This window comes from Sceloporus occidentalis, unplaced genomic scaffold, assembly GCF_023333645.1.
Source record: "Sceloporus occidentalis isolate IW3139 unplaced genomic scaffold, rSceOcc1.0.p SCAF_1, whole genome shotgun sequence".
Lineage (NCBI taxonomy): Eukaryota > Metazoa > Chordata > Lepidosauria > Squamata > Phrynosomatidae > Sceloporus > Sceloporus occidentalis.
In genome coordinates, this window is record NW_028316981.1 from 148,923,231 (window position 1) to 148,944,328 (window position 21,098).

The window sequence follows — 21,098 nt, forward strand, 5'->3', positions numbered from 1 at the left end:
TCGTCCACACATCATCATCATCATCATCATCATCATCATCATCAATCTTCCTAGAACAAATGTTGCTATAGTGTAGAGGATTTTAAAAAGAAACTTATTTAGGTGTACCTCTCTCTCTCTCTCTCACTCATTCTCACACACACACAAATACAAAAAATATACAATTGTTCCTTCCAATTCATTGGGGATCCGTTCCGGACCACCACCACCCCGTGAATTGGAAAAATCTGTAAATATTAGCGCCCCATTGTTTTTAATGGCTGTGCAGTCCCCCGCACACATTCCATTTTGTCCCTCCTGGCTTCCCATCTGCGGAAATTAAAAACCACGAACTGGAAGTCAGCGAATCCAGAGGAACGATTGTATACATACACAAAACATAAAAAATAAACAAGACTCACAATACAACCTGCTTATTATACATTTAATAATCTTTCTTTAAACAGTCAAACATTAATATACTTTCATGGCTCTGCTTCTTGATTCTCTTCTCTTTTTTTCATACTTTCCTTTCATCTCTCTCTTTCAGTATTCTCCCTTCTTACTACCTTCTACCTTTTACCCTATTTCTCTCCCTTCTCTCTTCTCACCTTCTCTCAGTCCTTTCTTCCTATCTCCCCTTCCTTACCCACTGACTCTTACTTTCTAACTACTTACTTTTCCTTTCTCTTTTATTTCCTCTTCTATTCCCTCCATCCATACAGCTGATTTTACACTCTTGCATACATATGCATCATTCAACATTAATACAACAACTTTGTTGTATCTGTCTTCAGGCCTTTCTCTCTACATACACTCTATTTTCCTTACTACAGAATCTAACTTACTATTTAAATATCTATTTATTCTATTTATAAATTATTATTATTTCTTAAATCACCTATTATTCTTTAAAAACAAAAATACTTTTTTAAAAATTTGTTAATTCCTTGCAGATTTCAGTAGACAGAACAGAACCAAAATGTCCTGACTTTATTAAGAGTGGTTTATAAAAATAATAATGAGCAGATGTTTTGTTGGCATTTCATGGGTGCTATGAATTTCCTCCATAGATGTTATGCAGGTCATATACTCAGAATGTATACACACTTCCAACATGGAGGTTATCTCTTTCTGTGGCAATTCTGTCCTTGAAACAGCCCCATAGTTATTTTGCAAGTAGTCATGCAGTCCCAGCTGCATTACAGTATCATTTTTGCCTCTAGATGGCATATTCTTCATGATTTGCCATCTGAGTACATCCCTCCTGGAGCTAGAGTTGCTTAAACCATGCTTTTGAAAGAACACATTCTCTGTAAATTAAGAATACACAGTTTCCCAACTGATTGATTTAGTCATGTTTTTTGAAATACGGATTTTAAAACATCCTCCTTGCTAGATCTTCAGCTTGATCTATTACTTTTGTTGCAGAGTAAGATAAAAACCACTCTCTACTATAGTAAGAAATGACTTTTTTTTTCCTCCTAGGAGCTTCTTGACCACATATTTCAGGTGTATTCTTAATGAGTGGCTTTTGTGATTTAAGATCAAAAGCTACATCTATAATTTTTTTATATCTCTTTAGGTCACTTATGCTTCCACCTTCATATTTATTTATTTCATTTATTCCAAAGATTTATATCTCACCTTTCTCCCACAATGGGATTCAAGGCAGGTTAGAATAATTTTAAAAAGCAGAAGTACATAAGTTAAAAAAGATTAAAAATTATTAATGTTGAAACATAAGTTAAAAACAGATTTAGAACTAGTAAAAACTGTAAAAAAAAAAAAAAGAAGAAGACGAAGCATTTACAGCACACAGGACAACACAATTAAAATTCATCCACTGAATGCCTGCCTAAATAAAAATGTCCAGCTGCCAGCGGAAAGTGAGCCGGGATGGGGCCAACCTAACTTTCTGTAGCAGGGAGTTCCACAGTCTGGGAGCAGCCACAGAGAAGGCACTCTCCTGAGTCCAACTCCACCTGCAAAGATCCGACTTCTCAAAGAACAGGCACAGCTGGTGCACTAGTTTTAACTGTGCAAATGGACTCCTGTCCACAGCTGAAACTTGGGCATCCAGGTTCCAATCCATATCCAGGAGCACACCCAAGCTGTGAACCTGACATTTCAGGGGGAACGTAACCCCATCCAACGCAGGCTGAATCCCTATTCCCAAGTTCGCTCCTCCAAGGAGGACTGAAACCACTGTAAAACAGTGCCCCCAAGACCCATGCCAGAGAGGCGACACAGAAGGAGACCATGGTCAATGGTACTGAAAGCTGCTGAGAGGTACAGCAGAACCAACAGGGACACACTCCCCCTGTCCAGTTCCCTGCATAGGGCATCCACCAAGGTGACCAAAGCTGTTGTTGTTTCTGGCTCTGGCTCTGTCCCATAGCCAGGTGTGAAGCCTGGATCTAGATCATCTGTTTCATCTAAGAACCCCTCCCTTCTTTTCTACACTTCTACCCCAATAAAATTGTAATGTTTCAATTGTAATTGGAGAAAAAAGGCAATTGTATACATTTGGTTTGAATCCAGAGAAAGCAGCAGCTATTGTCACTAATGTGTATGCATGAATTTGATTTTAGTAGGAAGCCTTTTTATGTGTTTTCTTGTGCACTCCCACCTAAAGATTTTTGTTTTGTTTAAATATTTGGATTTATTTAATTTCTGCTTATTCTTGACCATCCTAGGACATGTTATGTCTAATTAAGTGGTTTATAAACACATAAACTGTTGTGGAGAAATATCCACTACCACCTCTTTGGCTTTTCCACATTTTGTTGTATTACATGAAATGGATGATAATACTTGATGAACAAGTGGTAAAAATGTTAATTAAATCCATTTTAATTTCAGGCTGCAATACAACAAAATGTGGAAAAATCAGAGATGTGTCTGGTGTTTGTAAACACATCTGTAAGACACTAAATTAGAGGAATATTTCAAGGATTGTATATGAAAAAGTAAATATACCGGTGTGCATTCAGTGTGTTATTGTTGTTGTTGTTAAAAGCAAGAGCACTGGATAAATGCTTCAGATTATTAAACTGGTGGTCAGCCATAGAAATGATTAAAAAGTCCCCCCCCCCAATCCATTTGTGTCAAGGATACTGTTTGATAAAGAATGATTCCTACTTCAAAATGTAGCATTTTTCTTTCCCCCCCCCCCAAGATCATATTTTCTCAGTGAAATTATTTTGATTGAACTAGTATTAAATATGCAACTGGAAAAGCATAGATTAGTTAATGGCAATTGAAACTCTTTAATGAGAGGGCTAATGTGTGTCCAGGAGCAGTTGTATATATAGACCAGGGGCAAGGTACCTTTCTGAGATGTTTTAGTCACATCTAACAGAATAAAATCCCAGGATCCCATTTTGTAAAGACAATAAAATAGAAATCATTTTTGTGAGACATACGTGACAATAAAGGACAATTTTAGTCACACCATAGAACAGTTGCCCTGCAATCAGTTGTAGCAGGCTGTAGCTTGATCTTGTAATAAGAACACAGGGGAAGGGGGAAAGATTTGAAAATAATTCTCTGTAAAACATGCATATAATTAATGTCATCAGCTTTTCTGAACGTCAGGAATAATATCAGTGCAAGTCATCAGTAATATTGGTCCCATTCTGAAAATCACTTTTTCATCACTGGTATGCTTATCTAGTTAATGACTAAACAGCCTACAAAACGTCTTGGCTGTGGTCCTGAGGGAGAGAGAGACATCCGGGAGCATGCCTTCTTTAGAAGAATTGACTGGGAGAGACTGGAAAACAGAGACATCCAGCCCCCATTCAAGCCTAAAGTGGTAAGTAAAATGAGTAAGATCCTTCTTGGTGAATTGTTTCATGTTTTGCAACTCAGAGCTGGTTATTTCCACTGAGATTGGAGAAGTTCAGTTAATGTTGGTGGGCCAGATCCGGGGGGGGGGGGGCACACAATGACTGCACCTCCTTTCCATCTTTAGGAAAAGAGGGAGGAATCACCATCAGTTCTCCTTGCTGCTGTTCCTTATTTTTAGTACAGAAAATTAAACCAGCCCCTGAAGTTTGATTAGTAAAATCAGATCTTGTCAAATCAAAGTGTGTGTAGTGTAGTTATTTTGTGAACAGCTGTACAGATTTCTTCACAATATCCCTACACAGTCTGTATTTCATCATTGTTCCTCTTTTTAGCGGCTATATTTTTGCTCCTTAAGCTTGGTGCCTCTCCACATTCTCAGAAAAACTATTTTGAGAAAACTAATGATTTTTAATATCAAGCAGGTGTACATATGAAAAGAAATCATCATTTTGCAGTTGGAATGTTTTCTTATCAGATTCAGTAAAGATTCAATAACAATTCTTGTGTGCACAGTTTCTTTTCCGGTATAATTTGTTCTACTGAAGTATCTTTTTTTTAAAAAAAAAAAAAGTTGACTTTACATAATAATTATAGGTTTTATTAGCTATACTTTTTAATGGGCTTTATGAAAATACAATCTTTTTACTTAGTGTAGGGCTCTGAGAAAGCTTTGCATATCTCATGTTCCAAGACTGCTTTATGAAAATTGTATTTGATGGAAGGAGTAATTGTAGTCCTATGGTGTTTTAGTTTAGAATAAACTGAAGGTTTAAAAAAAACACCTCTGTAAAGCATCTATTTTTGGTGTGAGAGCTGAAATTTCACCAAAACCACCCATCATGTTGATTGACATAAAGATTTTTTTTAGTTTATAAAAGCACAGCCCATGTTCCTTTAGAATGTATCATTTAAAATGATTTTCCATTTTATTATTTTAACCAATCATTGAGGTGGTACAGGTTGGCATAATGGTCAGTGACAAATCCCACTACAGGGCAGTAGTGATTCATAGCCACTCTATTATAGTGCTCCACCTCCACAAATGTAATATGGTTCTTAATGCTTTTCACAGATAAAGAGGTACTTGCAGCAAACAAACCTGAGTTTTTAAAACATTACCAGAAGTACCTGTTTTTAATATGTGGGAATGAGAAGACTGGCTAGCGGAGCATTTTTACTTTTTTCATTTACAGTTTTGCTGCTGCTGACAAAACAGGATTTCACAGACCTGGTTGCATAATAAGCATTGCCTCTATTCTGTTCATGGGCATAGATGTGCTGAAGCAGTCCCCTGTGAAGATTGTATCACTAATTGAGTTATCAGCTCTGCACACAAGTTGGATAGTTGAGACGCAGTTCCTTCCCAGTCTACCTGCGGGAGCTGCAAGGATCAGATTCCTGAATTTATTCCTCCCACTCAATATTTAATAATAATAATAATAATAATAATAATAAAATTTTATTTCTATACCGCTATTCCAGCGATCACAGCGGTGTACATCAAAGAGTAAGACAATTGAAACATTAGCATGAAATAATACAAAGTTAATAATTAAGAACAGTTAAAAAAAACCCAAAAAAAAACCTAACAACACCCTATACAAGTGGCTGTGTAGAATGGAATACACAAAAACATTGCCACAGGGAAAAGAATGACCACAAGGCTCACGGGGGGGAAAGCCTGGCGGAACAAAAAAGTCTTCAAGTTCTTCTTGAAAGCATCGAGGGAGGTGAAAGTACGGAGCTCATTGGGGAGGGAGTTCCAGAGCTGAGGGGCTGAAATAGAGAAAGCCCTCTGAGCTGATACATATCGAGCGTCTGGAACTCTTAAAAGATGTCTTTCACCCGACCTGAGAGTGCGGGGCGGATTGTATGGGGAGAGGCGGTCCTCCAAGTACCCTGGGCCCAAGCCATTTAGGGCTTTATAGGTGATAACCAACACCTTGTATTCGGCCCGGAAGCGAATAGGCAGCCAATGGAGATCTTTTAGGACTGATGTTATATGGTTGACCCTGGAACATCCAGTAACCAGCCGAGCAGCCATATTCTGCACTAATTGAAGCTTCCGGGTTTGGTACAAGGGTTGCCCCATGTAAAGCGCATTACAGAAATCTAATCGAGAGGTTACCAGAGCATGTATAACGGTTTCAAGGTCCCCCCGGCCAAGGAAGGGTCGCAGTTGGCGTATCAGCCAAAGCTGATAACAGGTGCTCCTGACCGCCGCATCCACCTGAGCAGTAAGGTGAAGCGATGAGTCCAGAAGCACCCCCAAACTGCGAACAGAGTCCTTCACAGGAAGCGTGACCCCATTTAGGACAGGTGGAAAAATTTCCTTACCCAGACCAGGAGAGCCAATCACCAGTACTTCCGTTTTCTCTGGATTCAGGCTGAGTCTGTTTTCCCTCATCCAGCCCATTACCGACTCCAAGCAAGCATTAAGAGGAGAGATGCCATCCTTAGTTACTGCATCAGACGGAGACATAGAGAAAACTATTTGGGTGTCATCAGCGTACTGATAACACCGCGCCCCGTGTCTCCGGATGATCTCTCCCAGCGGCTTCATGTAAATGTTAAAAAGCATAGGGGACAAAATCGCTCCCTGAGGGACCCCAGATGTCAGGGCCTTCCTATCGGAGCGACAGTCCCCCAGCTCCACCATCTGGAATCTGCCCGAGAGGTAGGAACGGAACCACTGCAAAGCAGAGCCCCCGATACCCAATTCCCTCAGGCGACCCAGAAGGATACCATGGTCGATGGTATCGAAGGCCGCTGAAATGTCCAAGAGCACTAACAGGGACACGCTCCTCCTGTCCATACCCAGACGGAGATCATCAACTAAGGCGACCGTAGCAGTCTCAACTCCATAGCCCGCCCGGAAGCTGGTTTGAAATGGGTCCAGATAATCCGTCTCATCCAAGATTCCTTGAAGCTGAAAGGCAACTGCCCTCTCGATCACCTTCCCTAAAAATGGCAGCAGCGAGACAGGCCGATAATTGTTCCGAATTAGGGGGTCAAGGGAGGGCTTTTTCAACAAAGGTTTAACAATGGCCGTCTTCAAAGTTGATGGAAACTGCCCATCCCTGAAGGATGTATTGATAATACGGTGCAACATATTAGTCACAACCGTTCCCCCTTGAGCTGTCAGCCATGAAGGACAGGGATCGAGAGAGCAAGTCATCTTCCTAACACTTCGAAGAATCTTGTCCACATCCTCAGTACAGACAGACTCAAAGTGATCCAGTTTAACCAAGTCCACGGAGGCTCTGGACACCTCTACTCTAGATTCTGAACTAATAATGGAGTCAAGATCAACCCTTATCCGAGAGATTTTATCCGTAAAGAACTTGTTAAACTCGTCGCAGCAGGCTTTCGATGGTTCCAAAATAGGGTTCAGGGGAGGAGGGAGTTGAGTAAGCTCCCTCACTACCCTGAACAGCTCTGCCGGACGCGACTCCGCGGACGCGATACGCGCAGAAAAGAAAGAGTTCTTCGCTGCGAGTATCGCCACTCCATAGTCCTTCAAAAGAGAGTCCAGGAGTGTCTTGTCGGCTAAGGTCTGATGTTTCCGCCATTTGCGCTCTAGTCGTCGCAAAACCCGCTTCCTGGCCCGAAGATCTTCCGTATACCAAGGCCGTTTTTTGGAAGCAGGTCTGAGAGGACGCTTGGGGGCGATACTGTATATAGCCCTGGAGAGATCAATATCCCAGATGTTAGTTAGGGCATCAACAGAATCACCGTCAGTTCCAACCATAAGCCCCTCTAGGGCTTCTTGGAACCTTTTGGGTTCCATCAGCCTTCGAGGGTGGACCATCCGAATAGGTCCGCCACCCCCAGGAGGGATCTGGGTAGAAGCCTTGATATTAGCCTCGACCAGGAAATGGTCCGTCCATGACAAGGGAGAGACATTAGATACCTCTGCCCACGGCGTCTACATATCCGTACAGAAGAGAACATCAAGTGTATTACCAGCCGAATGCGTAGGTCCTGAGACTAATTGGGACAGGCCCATGGCTGTCATGGTAGCCATGAACTCCCGAGCCGCACCAGTTGGATCACGACTGGTCTCGAAAGGGATGTTGAGGTCCCCCAAGACTAAAAGTCTAGGGGACTCCAACAACAGTTCCGAGACCAGCTGTGTCAGCTCGGTCAGGGAGTCTGTTAGCGCACGGGGTGGCCGGTAGACCAACAAAATCCCCAAACTGTCCCTGTTCTTCAGGGTCAGGTAAATACACTCGATGTAATCTGTCTGACGTAAATGGTTCCTGGTCAAGGAAAGGGTGTTCTTATGGATCAAAGCAACACCTCCCCCCCGCCCACCTAACCTGCATTGGTCCTTAACTGAGTACCCAGCTGGGAGGGCCTGAGCCCACACCGCTTCGCTTTCAGGTCCAAGCCAGGTCTCAGTAAGGCATGCCAGGTCACAACACTTTTCCTCCAACAAATCATACAAGACATGGGTCTTGTTCTTTACAGACCTGGCATTGCACAGGAGCAGAGACAGGGTTTGTGGTACAGTTGGACTGACCCACAGATCTTTTTGGCTAGGAGAGAGGATGGAAGGAGGGATAGATATTACGCATCGATCCTGCCTTCCTTTCTGAAACGACTCCACTCTCCTACCACTATATCTCCCCCTGCCCCACACTACTCTAATAGGAGCTCCATACAACACAGAACAATCCACCATCCCCTCGCCCAGCTGTCCATCATCCATGGCCCAATAATACCCACACAGCAATGTAACAAAGCTGTAGCAGAGGAAGACAACACTACACGTTATTCCTCTGCTGCGCACACAGCAACTCAGGACCTGCCCCAAGCCTGCCTGCGATGGTGCGGAGCTGCGCAGCTGCGCACCTGCGAACAAAGTCCGTTGGCTGCCAAGTCCCTGGACAAATGTGCAGCTGTGCAAGTTCTTCGCTGTCCAAGGAGCAGCCCGGCAACAGCAGCAAACAACGGCGTCCCTCAGGGCCTTGGAGGGGGCAGGACGAGGAGGTTTACCCACAGGTAGACTTTATGGCGTGCCCCTCTCACTGGCACGCCCCTCCCCGCCTTCCCCTCAGGTGTTCCTGGTCCTTCGGTTAGTTATTTGATGAGCTTTACCATCAGTTGTGTGACCATGCTGATCTTATGTTTTCACTAGGTCAAGGTCTAAGATTTCAATAATTTTCAAACATTTAATAGAAATAAGATCATCGAATATAGGTATGAGAATCACCTGGCCCTCCAGATGTTATTGAGCTCCCAGCATTCCTTCCCATTGTCTATGCTGACTAAGGCTGATGGGAATCCAACAATCTTTGGAGGACATGAATGATTACTCCTCCTCTACGTATTGTTATGTATGTCTGGGAGTTTCATCATACAGCCAGTTAGGAAACTGAATTGTAGTCCAATCTTCTCACCAGTGGTGAGAAGATCAGACTGGGATTCAATTCCCTAACTTTCTCTGATATGACAACTGCTGAAAGCTTTTTCCCTGTGGAAATGGCCAGATGGATTATTCTTTGCTCCCAAAACTGGAAACACCCTAACCAGCTAATTTCCAGTGATCTTCCCTATATTTATTTCTCTTTTCTTTGGAAGAAGTGTTCTGGCCTGTTGAGTGTCTTTAGTGCATGTGTCCCACAAAGGAAATACTTTTATCCACATAAAAGTCTGTATTTTTATGTGTACATCCTCAAATACATAATGGGTATTTGGCCATCCCTACCTAGCCATTCAGGTGGACAATTGTAATGTGTGAACCACATAACTGATGATTAAGTCAGGCCATGAACAGAATGGGTGAATAAGAGAAGTGCTTCCACAATTACAGGAATTCCTGTTTGCTGTAGGTTTAGCAGCACACATGCTGGGATTGATGGTATATATCCAATATTGTGTGAACTGCCCTTCATTCACAGATTATGGAATGTTAACAAAATGTAGGCCCACAAAGTTCACTACAATTAGCATGCTTGTTAAAAGATGGAATGTTTGTAATTACTTCAGAATATATGTACCTAACACTTCCCTATTTTTACATTTAGTCACATTGTTTTCTTTTCTTTCTTTTTTCTTGACAGTGTGGCAAGGGTGCTGAAAACTTTGACAAATTCTTCACCAGAGGACAACCAGTGTTAACGCCACCTGATCAGCTTGTCATTTCCAACATAGACCAAACAGATTTTGAAGGGTTCTCCTATGTCAACCCCCAGTTTGTACATCCCATGTTGCAAAGCGTAGTATGAAAAACAGACACAGAGAGTCCTCACAAATGAAATATTGTCTGTATCCTGGAGTTTTTAGACCTTTGCCTTCTTGATTCCATTTGGGTCTGAAAATTTTAGGGGGAAGAAATGAGAACGGTACTGAGGTTTACAACAAAGAATGTGTGGTCTTAGGAGATCATAGCATAATACCCAATGTATTCACCTAGGAATCACTGTTGCTTTTAGATTACTCTTATGAAGCTTTGTCATTTTTATAACTTCTATGTCTTACTTTGTACCCTGTAACTCTGAAGTTTTCTTCTTATAGGATTTATAACAAATTTAAGAGTATCATGTAGGCTTGGGAAAAGTACATAGTCATTTTTTTTAAAAAAAAAATCAATCTGATACGTTGCACATGCAGCCATATGGGACCAGCCCCTCTCATTGGTCTGCCTGGTGTCAAACAATAGGATGAATGACTGGAGAATAATAGGCCTGAAAATGTAAGACAATTGGAATAGAGAGAAAATGGGAGCAAAGTAAAAAAAAATGCCTCAAAGTTTATGATAGGTAGGTACTTACTAAAGCAAATAAATGAACAAATCAGGTCCTTAAGATCTTTTTAAAACAGTTGATCAGACTAGAGGCATGTGTATAAAGCTTTCTCTGTGAACTAGGGAAAATAAATATGTAGGATAAAAATGAACTAGGATCTGTGATAAACCTGCTCAAAAGTAAAACTGCATAATACTGATATGTATAATAATTTTAATCTCCATGAGATTATATTGTGATCCAGGGTGCCATTTTACTACTTAATTTTACCACTACTCTAGTTTATGTTATGCCAGTTCTAAAACTTTTTCCAGAAGGTTCCTTATCTTGAGTCTGAAACAAATCTGCAATCCCCCAGTTCCGCAATGTATACTTATTTATTTAGTGAACTGCATGGTAGGTGTAGAGTATGGAAAATATTTGTACAGTAAATTAATAAAAGCCTAGGTTTCAGAATCTCTCCCTCCTTCAGCAAACTCATCATTTTAACATTGGCTTGGGAGAACTGGAACCACAAAAGAACAAATTTAGAATTCAGGTACAGCTGAAAAGGTTTTCTTGAGCTGTGGTTCTTCTCATTGAAGTTGAATACAGTTTATGAATCATGCAATGAATTTTGCATGCTTACTAATTATAAGCATTAAATTAATCTATATTATGGATAAGTGTATCAGGTATGAAGATAATGATATACATTTTTACAAGACGCAGCTGTGCTATATTTGTGAAGGTCTTTGTTCTGGATGACTATTTTAGATTTAGCTTAAAAGTTTTATTATTACTATTTTTTGTTTTTGATTTTGATTTAGTTCTGTGTAATGTTGACCATTTAGGGAAATTATGCTTTCTTTTTAGGTAGGTCTACTGCAGATTTGTGATGGCTACCTACATGTTTTCAACAAAGCACAGTAAAAATAGTATGCATGCATGTTTCACGTGCATGTATCTAATTTTTTTTAATTGCTTAAACAGCTGCCCCAGGCTGCTGTATAGAAACTGCTGGTGCATGTAAAGGTATACCCCCACCCCACACAACTCTGGATTTCTCTTTATGGTGATCCAGCATCAAATCCAGAAATAATTTTCTTACTTCTGGCCATTTAATAAGCAGCTCTAGGTTTTTGCATGATGGTGAAGAGGACTTAGACAGGAACTACCTACTCAGAACCAGTGCATGTCCTTCTTTGAGATGTGGCTAGAGTTGATGGATATTACATGTTAACTGAGTTCAGAAAACCAAAAGAATAGTAGGTCAGTCTTGCAAGCAAACACGGATTTCCCCTGTAGAGTGTAAGTCCTCCTTTTAAATCGTTCATGCCTTCTCTCCCTTTCCTTTACTCGAAGATGCTGAATTTTAAGACTAGTAAATATTTGATTTGCATTTGGGGCATGTAATGTGGTATGCTTTCCCCTGTAATGTTTTCCTTCTTAATATTTATAAACATGGATACTGAATGTGTGTATGTCCATGCCAGGATCTTGTCATGTCTTTTGTAGGAAAGGGCACTTGCCTGCTGTTTTTGCTATGCAAAAGTATGCTCTCAAAATGAAGTATTTCACAAAATTACCTGGAAGAAGCATGGAAAGGGTTCCCAATTATAGTTTGAAAATTATTTTACTCCAAAAGCAATTTTCCCTTGAAAATTCTTGCTTTTTGCTGTTACTGTTTTGAAGGCAATCTATACAATCTATACAATATTTGTATGTGTGCAAAATATGTCTCCTTATATATGTTTTGGATTCATTGGGCACTTACTGGGGCAGGGAGAAACAGGCACATGCACAGTCATGTTATATGTGGAGATAAACACATACACCTGTTTTACTTGTGGGTGTATGTGTTAGGAGCACACTGCTGATGCTGATCACAGCTGTCTGAAAAGTGTGAAATAATAAACTCAAGACTGGATTCAAGATTTAGGTGCATGGACAGTCAGAAGCAAACTTCCTTGCCTCTTCCAGCTTCCTACACCTTTCCCTGGGTAGATGTAGATGTTACACAGAATATCATAGGATTCTGCTGAAAGAACTTAAAACTCCTGTTTAAGTGGAGGTGGGATCTTTAAAAATCAGACAGGACCTTCTATGAGTTGAGTCTTTCTACAAGCCATGGCAGAACTTGAAGATCTACTTTCACAAATCAGAATTGAAATGGATTGTAGGGGCCATCTAATCCAATTCCCTGCCATGTAGGAATACACAGCTGAAGAAATGGCCATTCAACCTTGCTTAAAGATATCAAAAGAAAGAGGGTCTATCACCCTCCATGACATTCTGTTCCACTGTTGAAGAGTTTTTATCATCAGGATGTTCTTACTAATATTTAGGTGGAATTTTTTAAATTGAAATGTGAACCCATTAATTGGTGTTGCTTTTTGTGAAGCAGTAAAGAACATCTTCCACATGACATCTCTTCAAATATTTAAAAATGACTATCATGTTGCCTCTGTATCTTCTTTTATCCTAAGCTAAATATGGAGCTTGGTTGTCAGACCTGTTGCCTCCTTGGTTGCCCTCCTCTGAATACATTCCCACTTGTCAGTATCCCTCTTGAATTTTTGTATCTAGAAGTAGAGATGGTATTCTAGCTGAGGTCTGACCAAAGCAGAACAGTATGATACTGTGGCTTCCCTCAATCTAGATACAGTACTACACTCCTATTGATGCAGCTTCGAATGTCATAGCCTTTTTTGGGTTACCACATCACACCATTGATTCATATGCAGCCTATGGTATCCTAAGACCCCTATATCTTTTTGACATATATTGTTGTCAAGCCAGGTGTCACCCATGTTATATTTGAGCATTTCATTTTTCCTGCCTAAATGTAGTACCTTCCATACATCGTTGTTGAAATTTATTTTGCTAATTTTGGCCAAGCTCTCCAATCTGTTAAGGTTATTTTGAAATCTAATTCTGGCATCTTAGTTACTCCTTCTAATTGGGTGTCTCCTGCAAATTTCATAAGCTTGCCATTTATTTCATCATCAATATTTTTATAATGGTAAACATCATTGGGCCCAAGACAGAAACCTGTGGCACCCTACTAGTTGTTTCTCTCCATGATGAAGAGGTATCATTGATGGGTGTGATTTCTTTGGGTTCAATCCATCAACCCGTTAAAATCCACCCAACTGTAGTATTGTCTAGCCCACCTTTTTTCAGCATGTCTCCAACATACCATGAGAAAACTTGTTAGCCTTGCTGAAATCAGGCTACACTACATCTACAACATTTCCTGGAGCTATTAAACATGTACCTTTTTCCAACCCCCCCCCCCCCCAAAAAAAAAAAAAACCCTGAGAGATAATATTAGTCTACATTACTTGTTTGTGAGAACCCCATGCTGATTTTTAGTAATCACAACATTCCTCTCTAAGGGGCTGTGCACACTGTTGCAAAAGAGCGCCCTGGGGGTGGAGTTGGGGCGTGCCATCCATATGACACATGTCCTGGCTCCACCCCCAGGGTGGTGTGACACTGTGCGCCACAGCACACAGAGTCGCGGTGCTGCATCCACACAATGCAGTGCCAAAGGAGCGCCGTAAAGTCGGGGTGCTGCAGCTATTGCTCCCTGCAAAGGCCAGAGCAGGGGCACAGCATGCAGTTGCCGCGCCCCCCATCTGGCTGTAAAAGAGGCGTCTGGAGGCCACCTTGTTGGGATGGTCTGCTCAAGCCCTCAGTATTTATAGTCTGCTTTCTCAATCATCTATCTAGAACCTTTGCTGGTATTGATATCAGCCTGATTGGTGGGGAGTTACCCAGGTAGTCTTTTTTTTTCTTCTTTTCAAAGATGGGGACAGCATTCACCCTCCTCCCATCTGCTGTGACTTCTCCAGTTTTCCAAGAATTCTCAAAAGTTTCTCTACAGAGGCTTTGAGTTTGCATCTACAAGCTCCTTTAGTATCTCAATGCAAATCATCCAGCCCTTGAATTCATTTAAGTAGTTAGGTTCTCCTCTGCCACCTCTTTATCTATTGTGGGCTGCAAAGCCTTACTGCATCATTTGTTCTGTCTGCACCATTGACACCATTTTGTTTTTTGTGTGAAGACTGAGGCAAAGTAGTTGTTGAGCAATTCTACTATCTTTCTCCCCTATCAGCATATCACCACCTTCATGATGCAGTGGCTCTACTATTCTCTAAAATATAGCCAACCCCAACCCCTTTTTATTATTTTTAACCTCTCCAGTGAGCCTGGGTTCATTCTGAACTCTCGCTTTTCTGACTCTTCTCCCTACACCTATTGACTTTTTGTCTGCATTCCTCTTTGTTGATTTCCCTTTTTCCATTTTTTTGTACAAATCTCAGCTGTCTGAAAGTTCTTACACATCCAAACTGGTTTCTTCAGACATTTTCCCACTTAATAATGCTGAAGACATCCATAACTGAGCAGTGGAGATAGAATTAAGAGAAATACCTATGTTAGTCTGGAATATCTGTACACAAAGGGATCTTGTAGCATAAGCTTTCATAGACTTGGCCTACTTGCAACTAGGAAAGTCTACGAAAGCTCATGCTACAACTTCTTTTGCATAGTTAGTCTCAAAGGTGCTACAAAGGTGCATACTGAGCAGTAGGGATTGGATGATCTTTTCAGAACCAGTTCTGGCAGTAGGAAGATACTGAATCCAATCCTATATTTACACATAATTTCCCCCTTGCCTGTGTAGACAAGGTATTTGTGAAATGACATCACACATGAGTATGAACTGTGCTGCAAGGAGTGTCTGTATAAGGTCAAACTCCCATTCTAGAAAAACATTGTTACTTTAAGTCATCTGTCTATTTATCTAAAGCTGGACAGAAGCCATCCTTAATTAAGGACTAGGCATAATCCTTTTGATTGAATGGAAGTTATGTTGGGTTTCAGTGGCCACTTACTTGTATCTGTAAGGCAAAGGGAGATCTTGGCATATTTTTGTACCAGTTATACACTATGTTGGCAACCTTGTAAAATATTCCTGTACTTTTGCCACACTTTCATTCATAATTTCTTGCTTCTCTCACTCACCATGTAGATGAAAATATACTTTACCACAGTTTCTACTGTTAGGTTCCAGAGGTTCACAGAATTAAATAGACCCCCCCCCCCAAAAAAAAAAAAATTAGTCCCTTCACATCTTTCACCCATACCTCTAGGTTATTTGTCAGTTTAGTCTGGGTTTATCAATGAAAGGTAAAAAAACAAGCTAGTAGCAATATCCATGGTTTTTTTAAAAAAGCTTTAATGAAGGGACATGACCAAATGACTTAAACATCAAGTGGTGCTTGTGCCCTGGAGTAAGCATAGTATTTGAAGTCTGTAGCAAACAACTAGCACTGTGAATAAAAAATAATATTTAAAGAAGAAGAATTCAAGTTTAGGTAATCTCTAATTATAGGAAATAGTGTAAAAATGAAAACTGTGGTCAATGTAGATAGATAATTGTTACATGTAAAAATATTTTTAAAATTGTATTTTATGATATACATATTCAGATATGTTTTGAAATCAACACCATTTCATGTTTGCCTCTTTTTCTAAAAACTGTCACCCTTTTAGAGAAAGTGGTAACAGTCTGAGCCATTATTAAATAGATAATTTTGAATGTTCAGCTGTAATGTTTCATGGCCTATCTATAATTGGCACGACCAGTAAAATTAAGAGAGAGAGAGAGAGAGAGAGAGAGAGAGTGTTTAAAAAGTGCCCCCTTTATTCAGTTCATTTTCTGCCCCTGGATGAAAATACAGTGATGGCATTCTTGGGAGAATAATTTGTCTCCAAAACTGTCTGAGAATGAAATTTATTTTAGGGCATATTTTGTTCAGAAAAATTCTCCATTTCTTCAACACTGAAGACAATCCATAGTCAGACGGGATTCCAGTAGGACTAATATATTCATGACTGCTAAGTCGCAATAGTAATTATTATTATGGTGGCACCAGTAACTATTGCACCTTTGTGGAATAACAAGGTGACATATCTCTATCCTGAGAAGCTGGCAATCTAAAATCAGATAAAAAGCATTTCAACCCCTATGGCTCTCCATAGTTTTTGACGTCCAATACCCACCAGCCCTAACCAACACAGACAAATGTTTAGGGGAAGTTATAAGAGCTGCAGTCCAAAAACATCTGGAGGACCACAGTTGCTCACTGCTACCACAGGCAAGAGACAGTAGTTCTGTGGAACATTTTTTGCTCTACATCAGAGATGCCCAAACTTTAGTTCTCTGGGTGTTTTGGACTTCAACTCCCAGAATCCCTACCCTATTTGGCCAGAAGTCAAGAATCTTGGGAGCTGATGTCCAAAACATCTGGAGGACCAAAGTTTGAGTATCATTGTTCTACATGTTGACGGTCCCATGTTTTACCTGTGGCATGTCCAATTAAAGAGGAACAGGTGACAGATTATAGGAAAGAGTCTGTGCCTAAACTACAGGAGATCTGGTACCAGTCAGAGCCAACAAGGGTGAGTCAAATGCAGCCCTCTAGATCTTATTGCACTAGGTGCGCCAGCTGTTGCTGATGAGAATTGTAGTTTGCTAATATCTGCCCACCTCAGAAGCACTAGGCTTGATAGACAAATGGTCTCGCCCAGTATGTCTCCCTGGCACTGAGCAGTAAATAAAGGAGAAAAGGACAGTGGTAAGAAGAAGTGTATGAATGCTTCAAAGTCATGTTGGAAAGCCAAAGCAAATAATGCCAAGGAAGTGATGATGGAAACTTAAATTTCTGTCACTATGTGGGATTATGAAATAATATTAAGGAGAATCTCTGTGATGAATAGATATTGCTCCTGGGCCCAGCTAGGAGTGTTTCAGGTCTCTGGTAGTTTTAAGCTGCTTTAAGCATGCCTTGGACCACTGTGCTACAAAATTCATCCCTTTGCTTTCCTAGCAAGCAAATACAGTCATAGTTTCAAAAGCAGTTTTACTTGCTCTAGAATATGCCTATTCAGCAAAAGAATAGGATTTTTTTCTTCTTGCTTTTTCCTTGAAGTCCCAGCATTGCTCAATTTCTAGTGTGTGCCAAATGCCAAACTAGTAAGGTATTCCTTACTTTCTACATAACTTGGAAGTCACCAGTTATGCAAAATCATGAAAAGTGTCTTAGCAAAGCAGTAATATTTGAAAGGTATTGGGGGCACAAGCCCACCATGTCCCCCCCCCACCTTTCTTTGATTGACAGTTATTATTCCTTAACCAAGACCATCTTTTTTGCACATCTGAAGCAAAATAGTAACATGATGATAACCCATATACACCACTTTCTTGCGGGAATTCTCCCATAACTGCCGAGACTGTGAGAATAATACATTCTTAAGAAACTATTTTTCTCTTAAGCTGTTTTCATTTATGTAGACATGATACAGGGAAAGTGTCTTCTTAGCCTGCAATTTAATAGTCCATGGAATTCAAACCATTTTGTTTGGCTGAAAGTTAAAACTGCATATCAAAATTATAACAAGTATCTGTTCATAGAAAAGAGCTACAGTACTCCAACTATGAGAAATGAGACAAACGGAGAACAAAATATATTGTGCAGCAGTAGGATACAGATGGAATTTGGGAAGCATGGATGGCTACATCGAAGGCACCAGGGCCCATTACCCTAGCATTTGATCTTCCCATGAACAGAGGCAGCTTCTGGATCCAAGGAGACTATTTCAAAATGCCTGGCTTTGGTGGTAGTGGATCTTCATGCTAAAGGTACTCTGTGAGGTGTAACTTAGACAATTACCTTGCTGGTGACCCAACTCCAACAATACATCCCCCATCCCCAAATCAGGCATACGGAATAGGATGCTTGGAACTGACATTCATCTCCCATAAGCCCCACTGCCAACATTGGTTTTTTTCTTCATTGCTGTTGTACTTGTGGCCTTTTCACACCTTGTCAGTCCCACTTTCCCTCTGGTGTAGTTATTATGCCCTTATATGTCTCTATTCTTTTCTGCACCCTCTCCCCGCTCTTCCTTAGCAGCATCCTGCAGGTGGAAGGTTTTGCCCACAGAACAGCTGCATGTGCCTGGTGGAAGATATGAAATCCAGTATAGGGATGCCAATCGGGGGTGAGTGGGTGGGGTGAAACATTTAGAGTGTTCATATTGGAGTTTGTGCCCACCAAAGAATTTGGCGAAGGGGCTAATCCTTTTATTTGTTATTGGCATTGTCTACGTCATAAGGATTATGTTATTGTCACTGGTTCTATCAGTCTCTCTGCATCTGTAAAATGTATGTGTCCTAAATACAAAAAAAAATTAGTTGTAGCTCTATTCTGTTCAACCAAAAAAAAGCTGCAATATAGTAGAATGCAAAATCTGGTGGCTATGCCTCTCTTTCTTTCAAACCCATAACCACAAGTATTTAAAAGAAAATTGACAGTGATTTAGTACTGATAATTATAACGTCATATTTTCAACAAATAACTGTACCAGTGATGCTTGACTTTTATACAGCCTTATAATCACTAAGGAAGCATGCACTCAAGACCTCCTGTTCATATGAAAACTTTTAGTGGCAGGAGGTGGATGTAAATGTTCTCATAGTTTTATTGCAGGTCTGAGATCTAGGAACAATGAACTACTATTCTCAGCTCTGCCAGTGACTCCCTCTGTGGCCTTGGGCAAGGTACTCAACCTTTCTGCCTCCCTATCTGTACAATGAGGATAATAATACTCTTATTCCTTACAGGCTATTATGAGCTGTTCTGTTCCTAGTGTATTTCTAATGTGAAAAAAAAACTATTAAAATATTACACTTTTTAATGTGGAATCAATTTATTCAATTAACCTGATATGCTGAATATTCTGTGCTATTTGTACTTTTTAAAAAATACAACTTTAACTGTAGTGCAAAAGAAATGCACACTTATCCTGAGATACATCTCACATAGGATCTGCAGTATTGCTTAGCTCTTGCAGAGCAAACACTTATACAGTGCTGCAAAATGCTGTGTTTGCAAAATCATATAGATGGTCTCCCTATTACTAGGATTCAAACTCTGCATAAATAAAAAGTTTATAGCATCATTGGTTGTTGTAAGACAAAGTTTTCCAGTTCAGGAAATTTTACACCATAGAATTTTTTTGAGCAATAATAAATAAAGCACTGAAGGGGAAAAATTACCTCTTTGAGGATAACACACCATGTCAGCAAAATAAAATAAAATAAATCTCTTTCAGTTAGTCATTCAATTTGGCTTGGAGATTTGCTGGGATCCTTCTATAAGTGGTTATTGTGACTGTTTTTATTGGAGAGGATTGTTAGTTTTGTAATCAGTGATTGATGTAAAGAGAAGGATACCAGTAAAAAAAAACAATGCACAGATACATTCATTCTTCTCCAATGCCCTTGAGTGTTCCTTAAGACTTCTAGTGCAAAGTAAGGTTGTCACTGAGAACTTCTCATTCACCTCTTGGTTTTTCCATAGCTTTCCTTTCTACTGGAGCAAATGGGAAATACTTGAACAGTAGAGGTGACATCTGAGCAGCTACAGGTGCACCTGAACCTATCAGAAATTTCTGGGTGGGCTTCTAAAAAGTCAAAGAAGCCCATCTTAGTTAATTGGCATGTAAAGTGCAAACTGTTGGGCCTAGGATTTCAATTGGGGTTGGTTTTAGTATGTGTATTAGATACATACTTTAAACCTTTTCTCAGAAATAGCTTCAGAACAAAATTAATCACTTTCTGTTACTAACATGAATGCAAGGCAGTCTCACAAAACGAATTGTGATTTTGTTCATGTAACACCTAAAATACACAGGTCACAGGTAATTGTCAGACTGGAGATATTATGATTTTTCAGAGTGCAGGAAGGAGGCTTATTATGTCATAATATTTGCTGTGCTAATCTCTTTTCTTTTCTTTGGACAAAGGCAGGAACAATAATTTTTTTACATTTTATAAACGATGCCACTTTATGACTCAATATTTCTATTGAGAAGGGAGAGAAATGTTTTATAAATTATTTAATAATTGTGAGGTACTGTACAGAAAATGGAGAGGCCATTCATTTGCAAGTGAAACTATAACAAGAAAAAAATATCAGGCAAGATTAATGTACACATTGTGCACTTTTTCCTTAATCCTAGCAATTAATCTTTGTTTGCATGACATGTTTTTTTGTTAACTATTAATAGTAGTTTGAAAGCAAGTGAGTATGAATAAAGATACTGATAATTACGTTGTGGAATAGTTTGTTTTATTTACACTTTTATTTTTGACCAGTGGTTGTGAATACTATGTCCAGCCACTTATGTTCTATTTGCACTAGCTTCATGCCATCATAAAGAGATAACAACAGGATTAAACCAATCTGCCTGGGCTCCTTATAACAATTCCTTTGATGTTTTATATTTTCTCATTTCATAGCAATGCTTGTGTTTATAATTATTAATCTCTGTATTTTTCAGTGTACATGACAGAGCTATGTAATATGCAAAATTAAGACAGTATTTAATCTCAGCTAGACCCTGTTTGTCACATGCTGTAAATTACAAGGATGACTACAAGCAAGATTACTCAGC

The 21,098-nt window shown here is 39.9% G+C and overlaps 1 protein-coding gene across 2 annotated transcripts in view; it reads left to right on the forward strand.

Annotated features, from left to right (window-relative positions):
• Nucleotides 1–20,754, forward strand: part of PRKCA (protein kinase C alpha) — a 276,666-nt gene extending 255,912 nt beyond the window's left edge. For both annotated transcript variants that reach the window (XM_089540855.1, XM_089540864.1), the window contains 2 exons: nucleotides 3,659–3,799; nucleotides 9,903–20,754. In XM_089540855.1, coding sequence (XP_089396981.1) covers nucleotides 3,659–3,799; nucleotides 9,903–10,067 — 306 coding nt within the window. In that variant the 3' untranslated portion in view covers nucleotides 10,068–20,754. The remainder of the gene's footprint in view (nucleotides 1–3,658; nucleotides 3,800–9,902) is intronic.
• The last annotated feature ends 344 nt before the right edge of the window (nucleotides 20,755–21,098 follow it).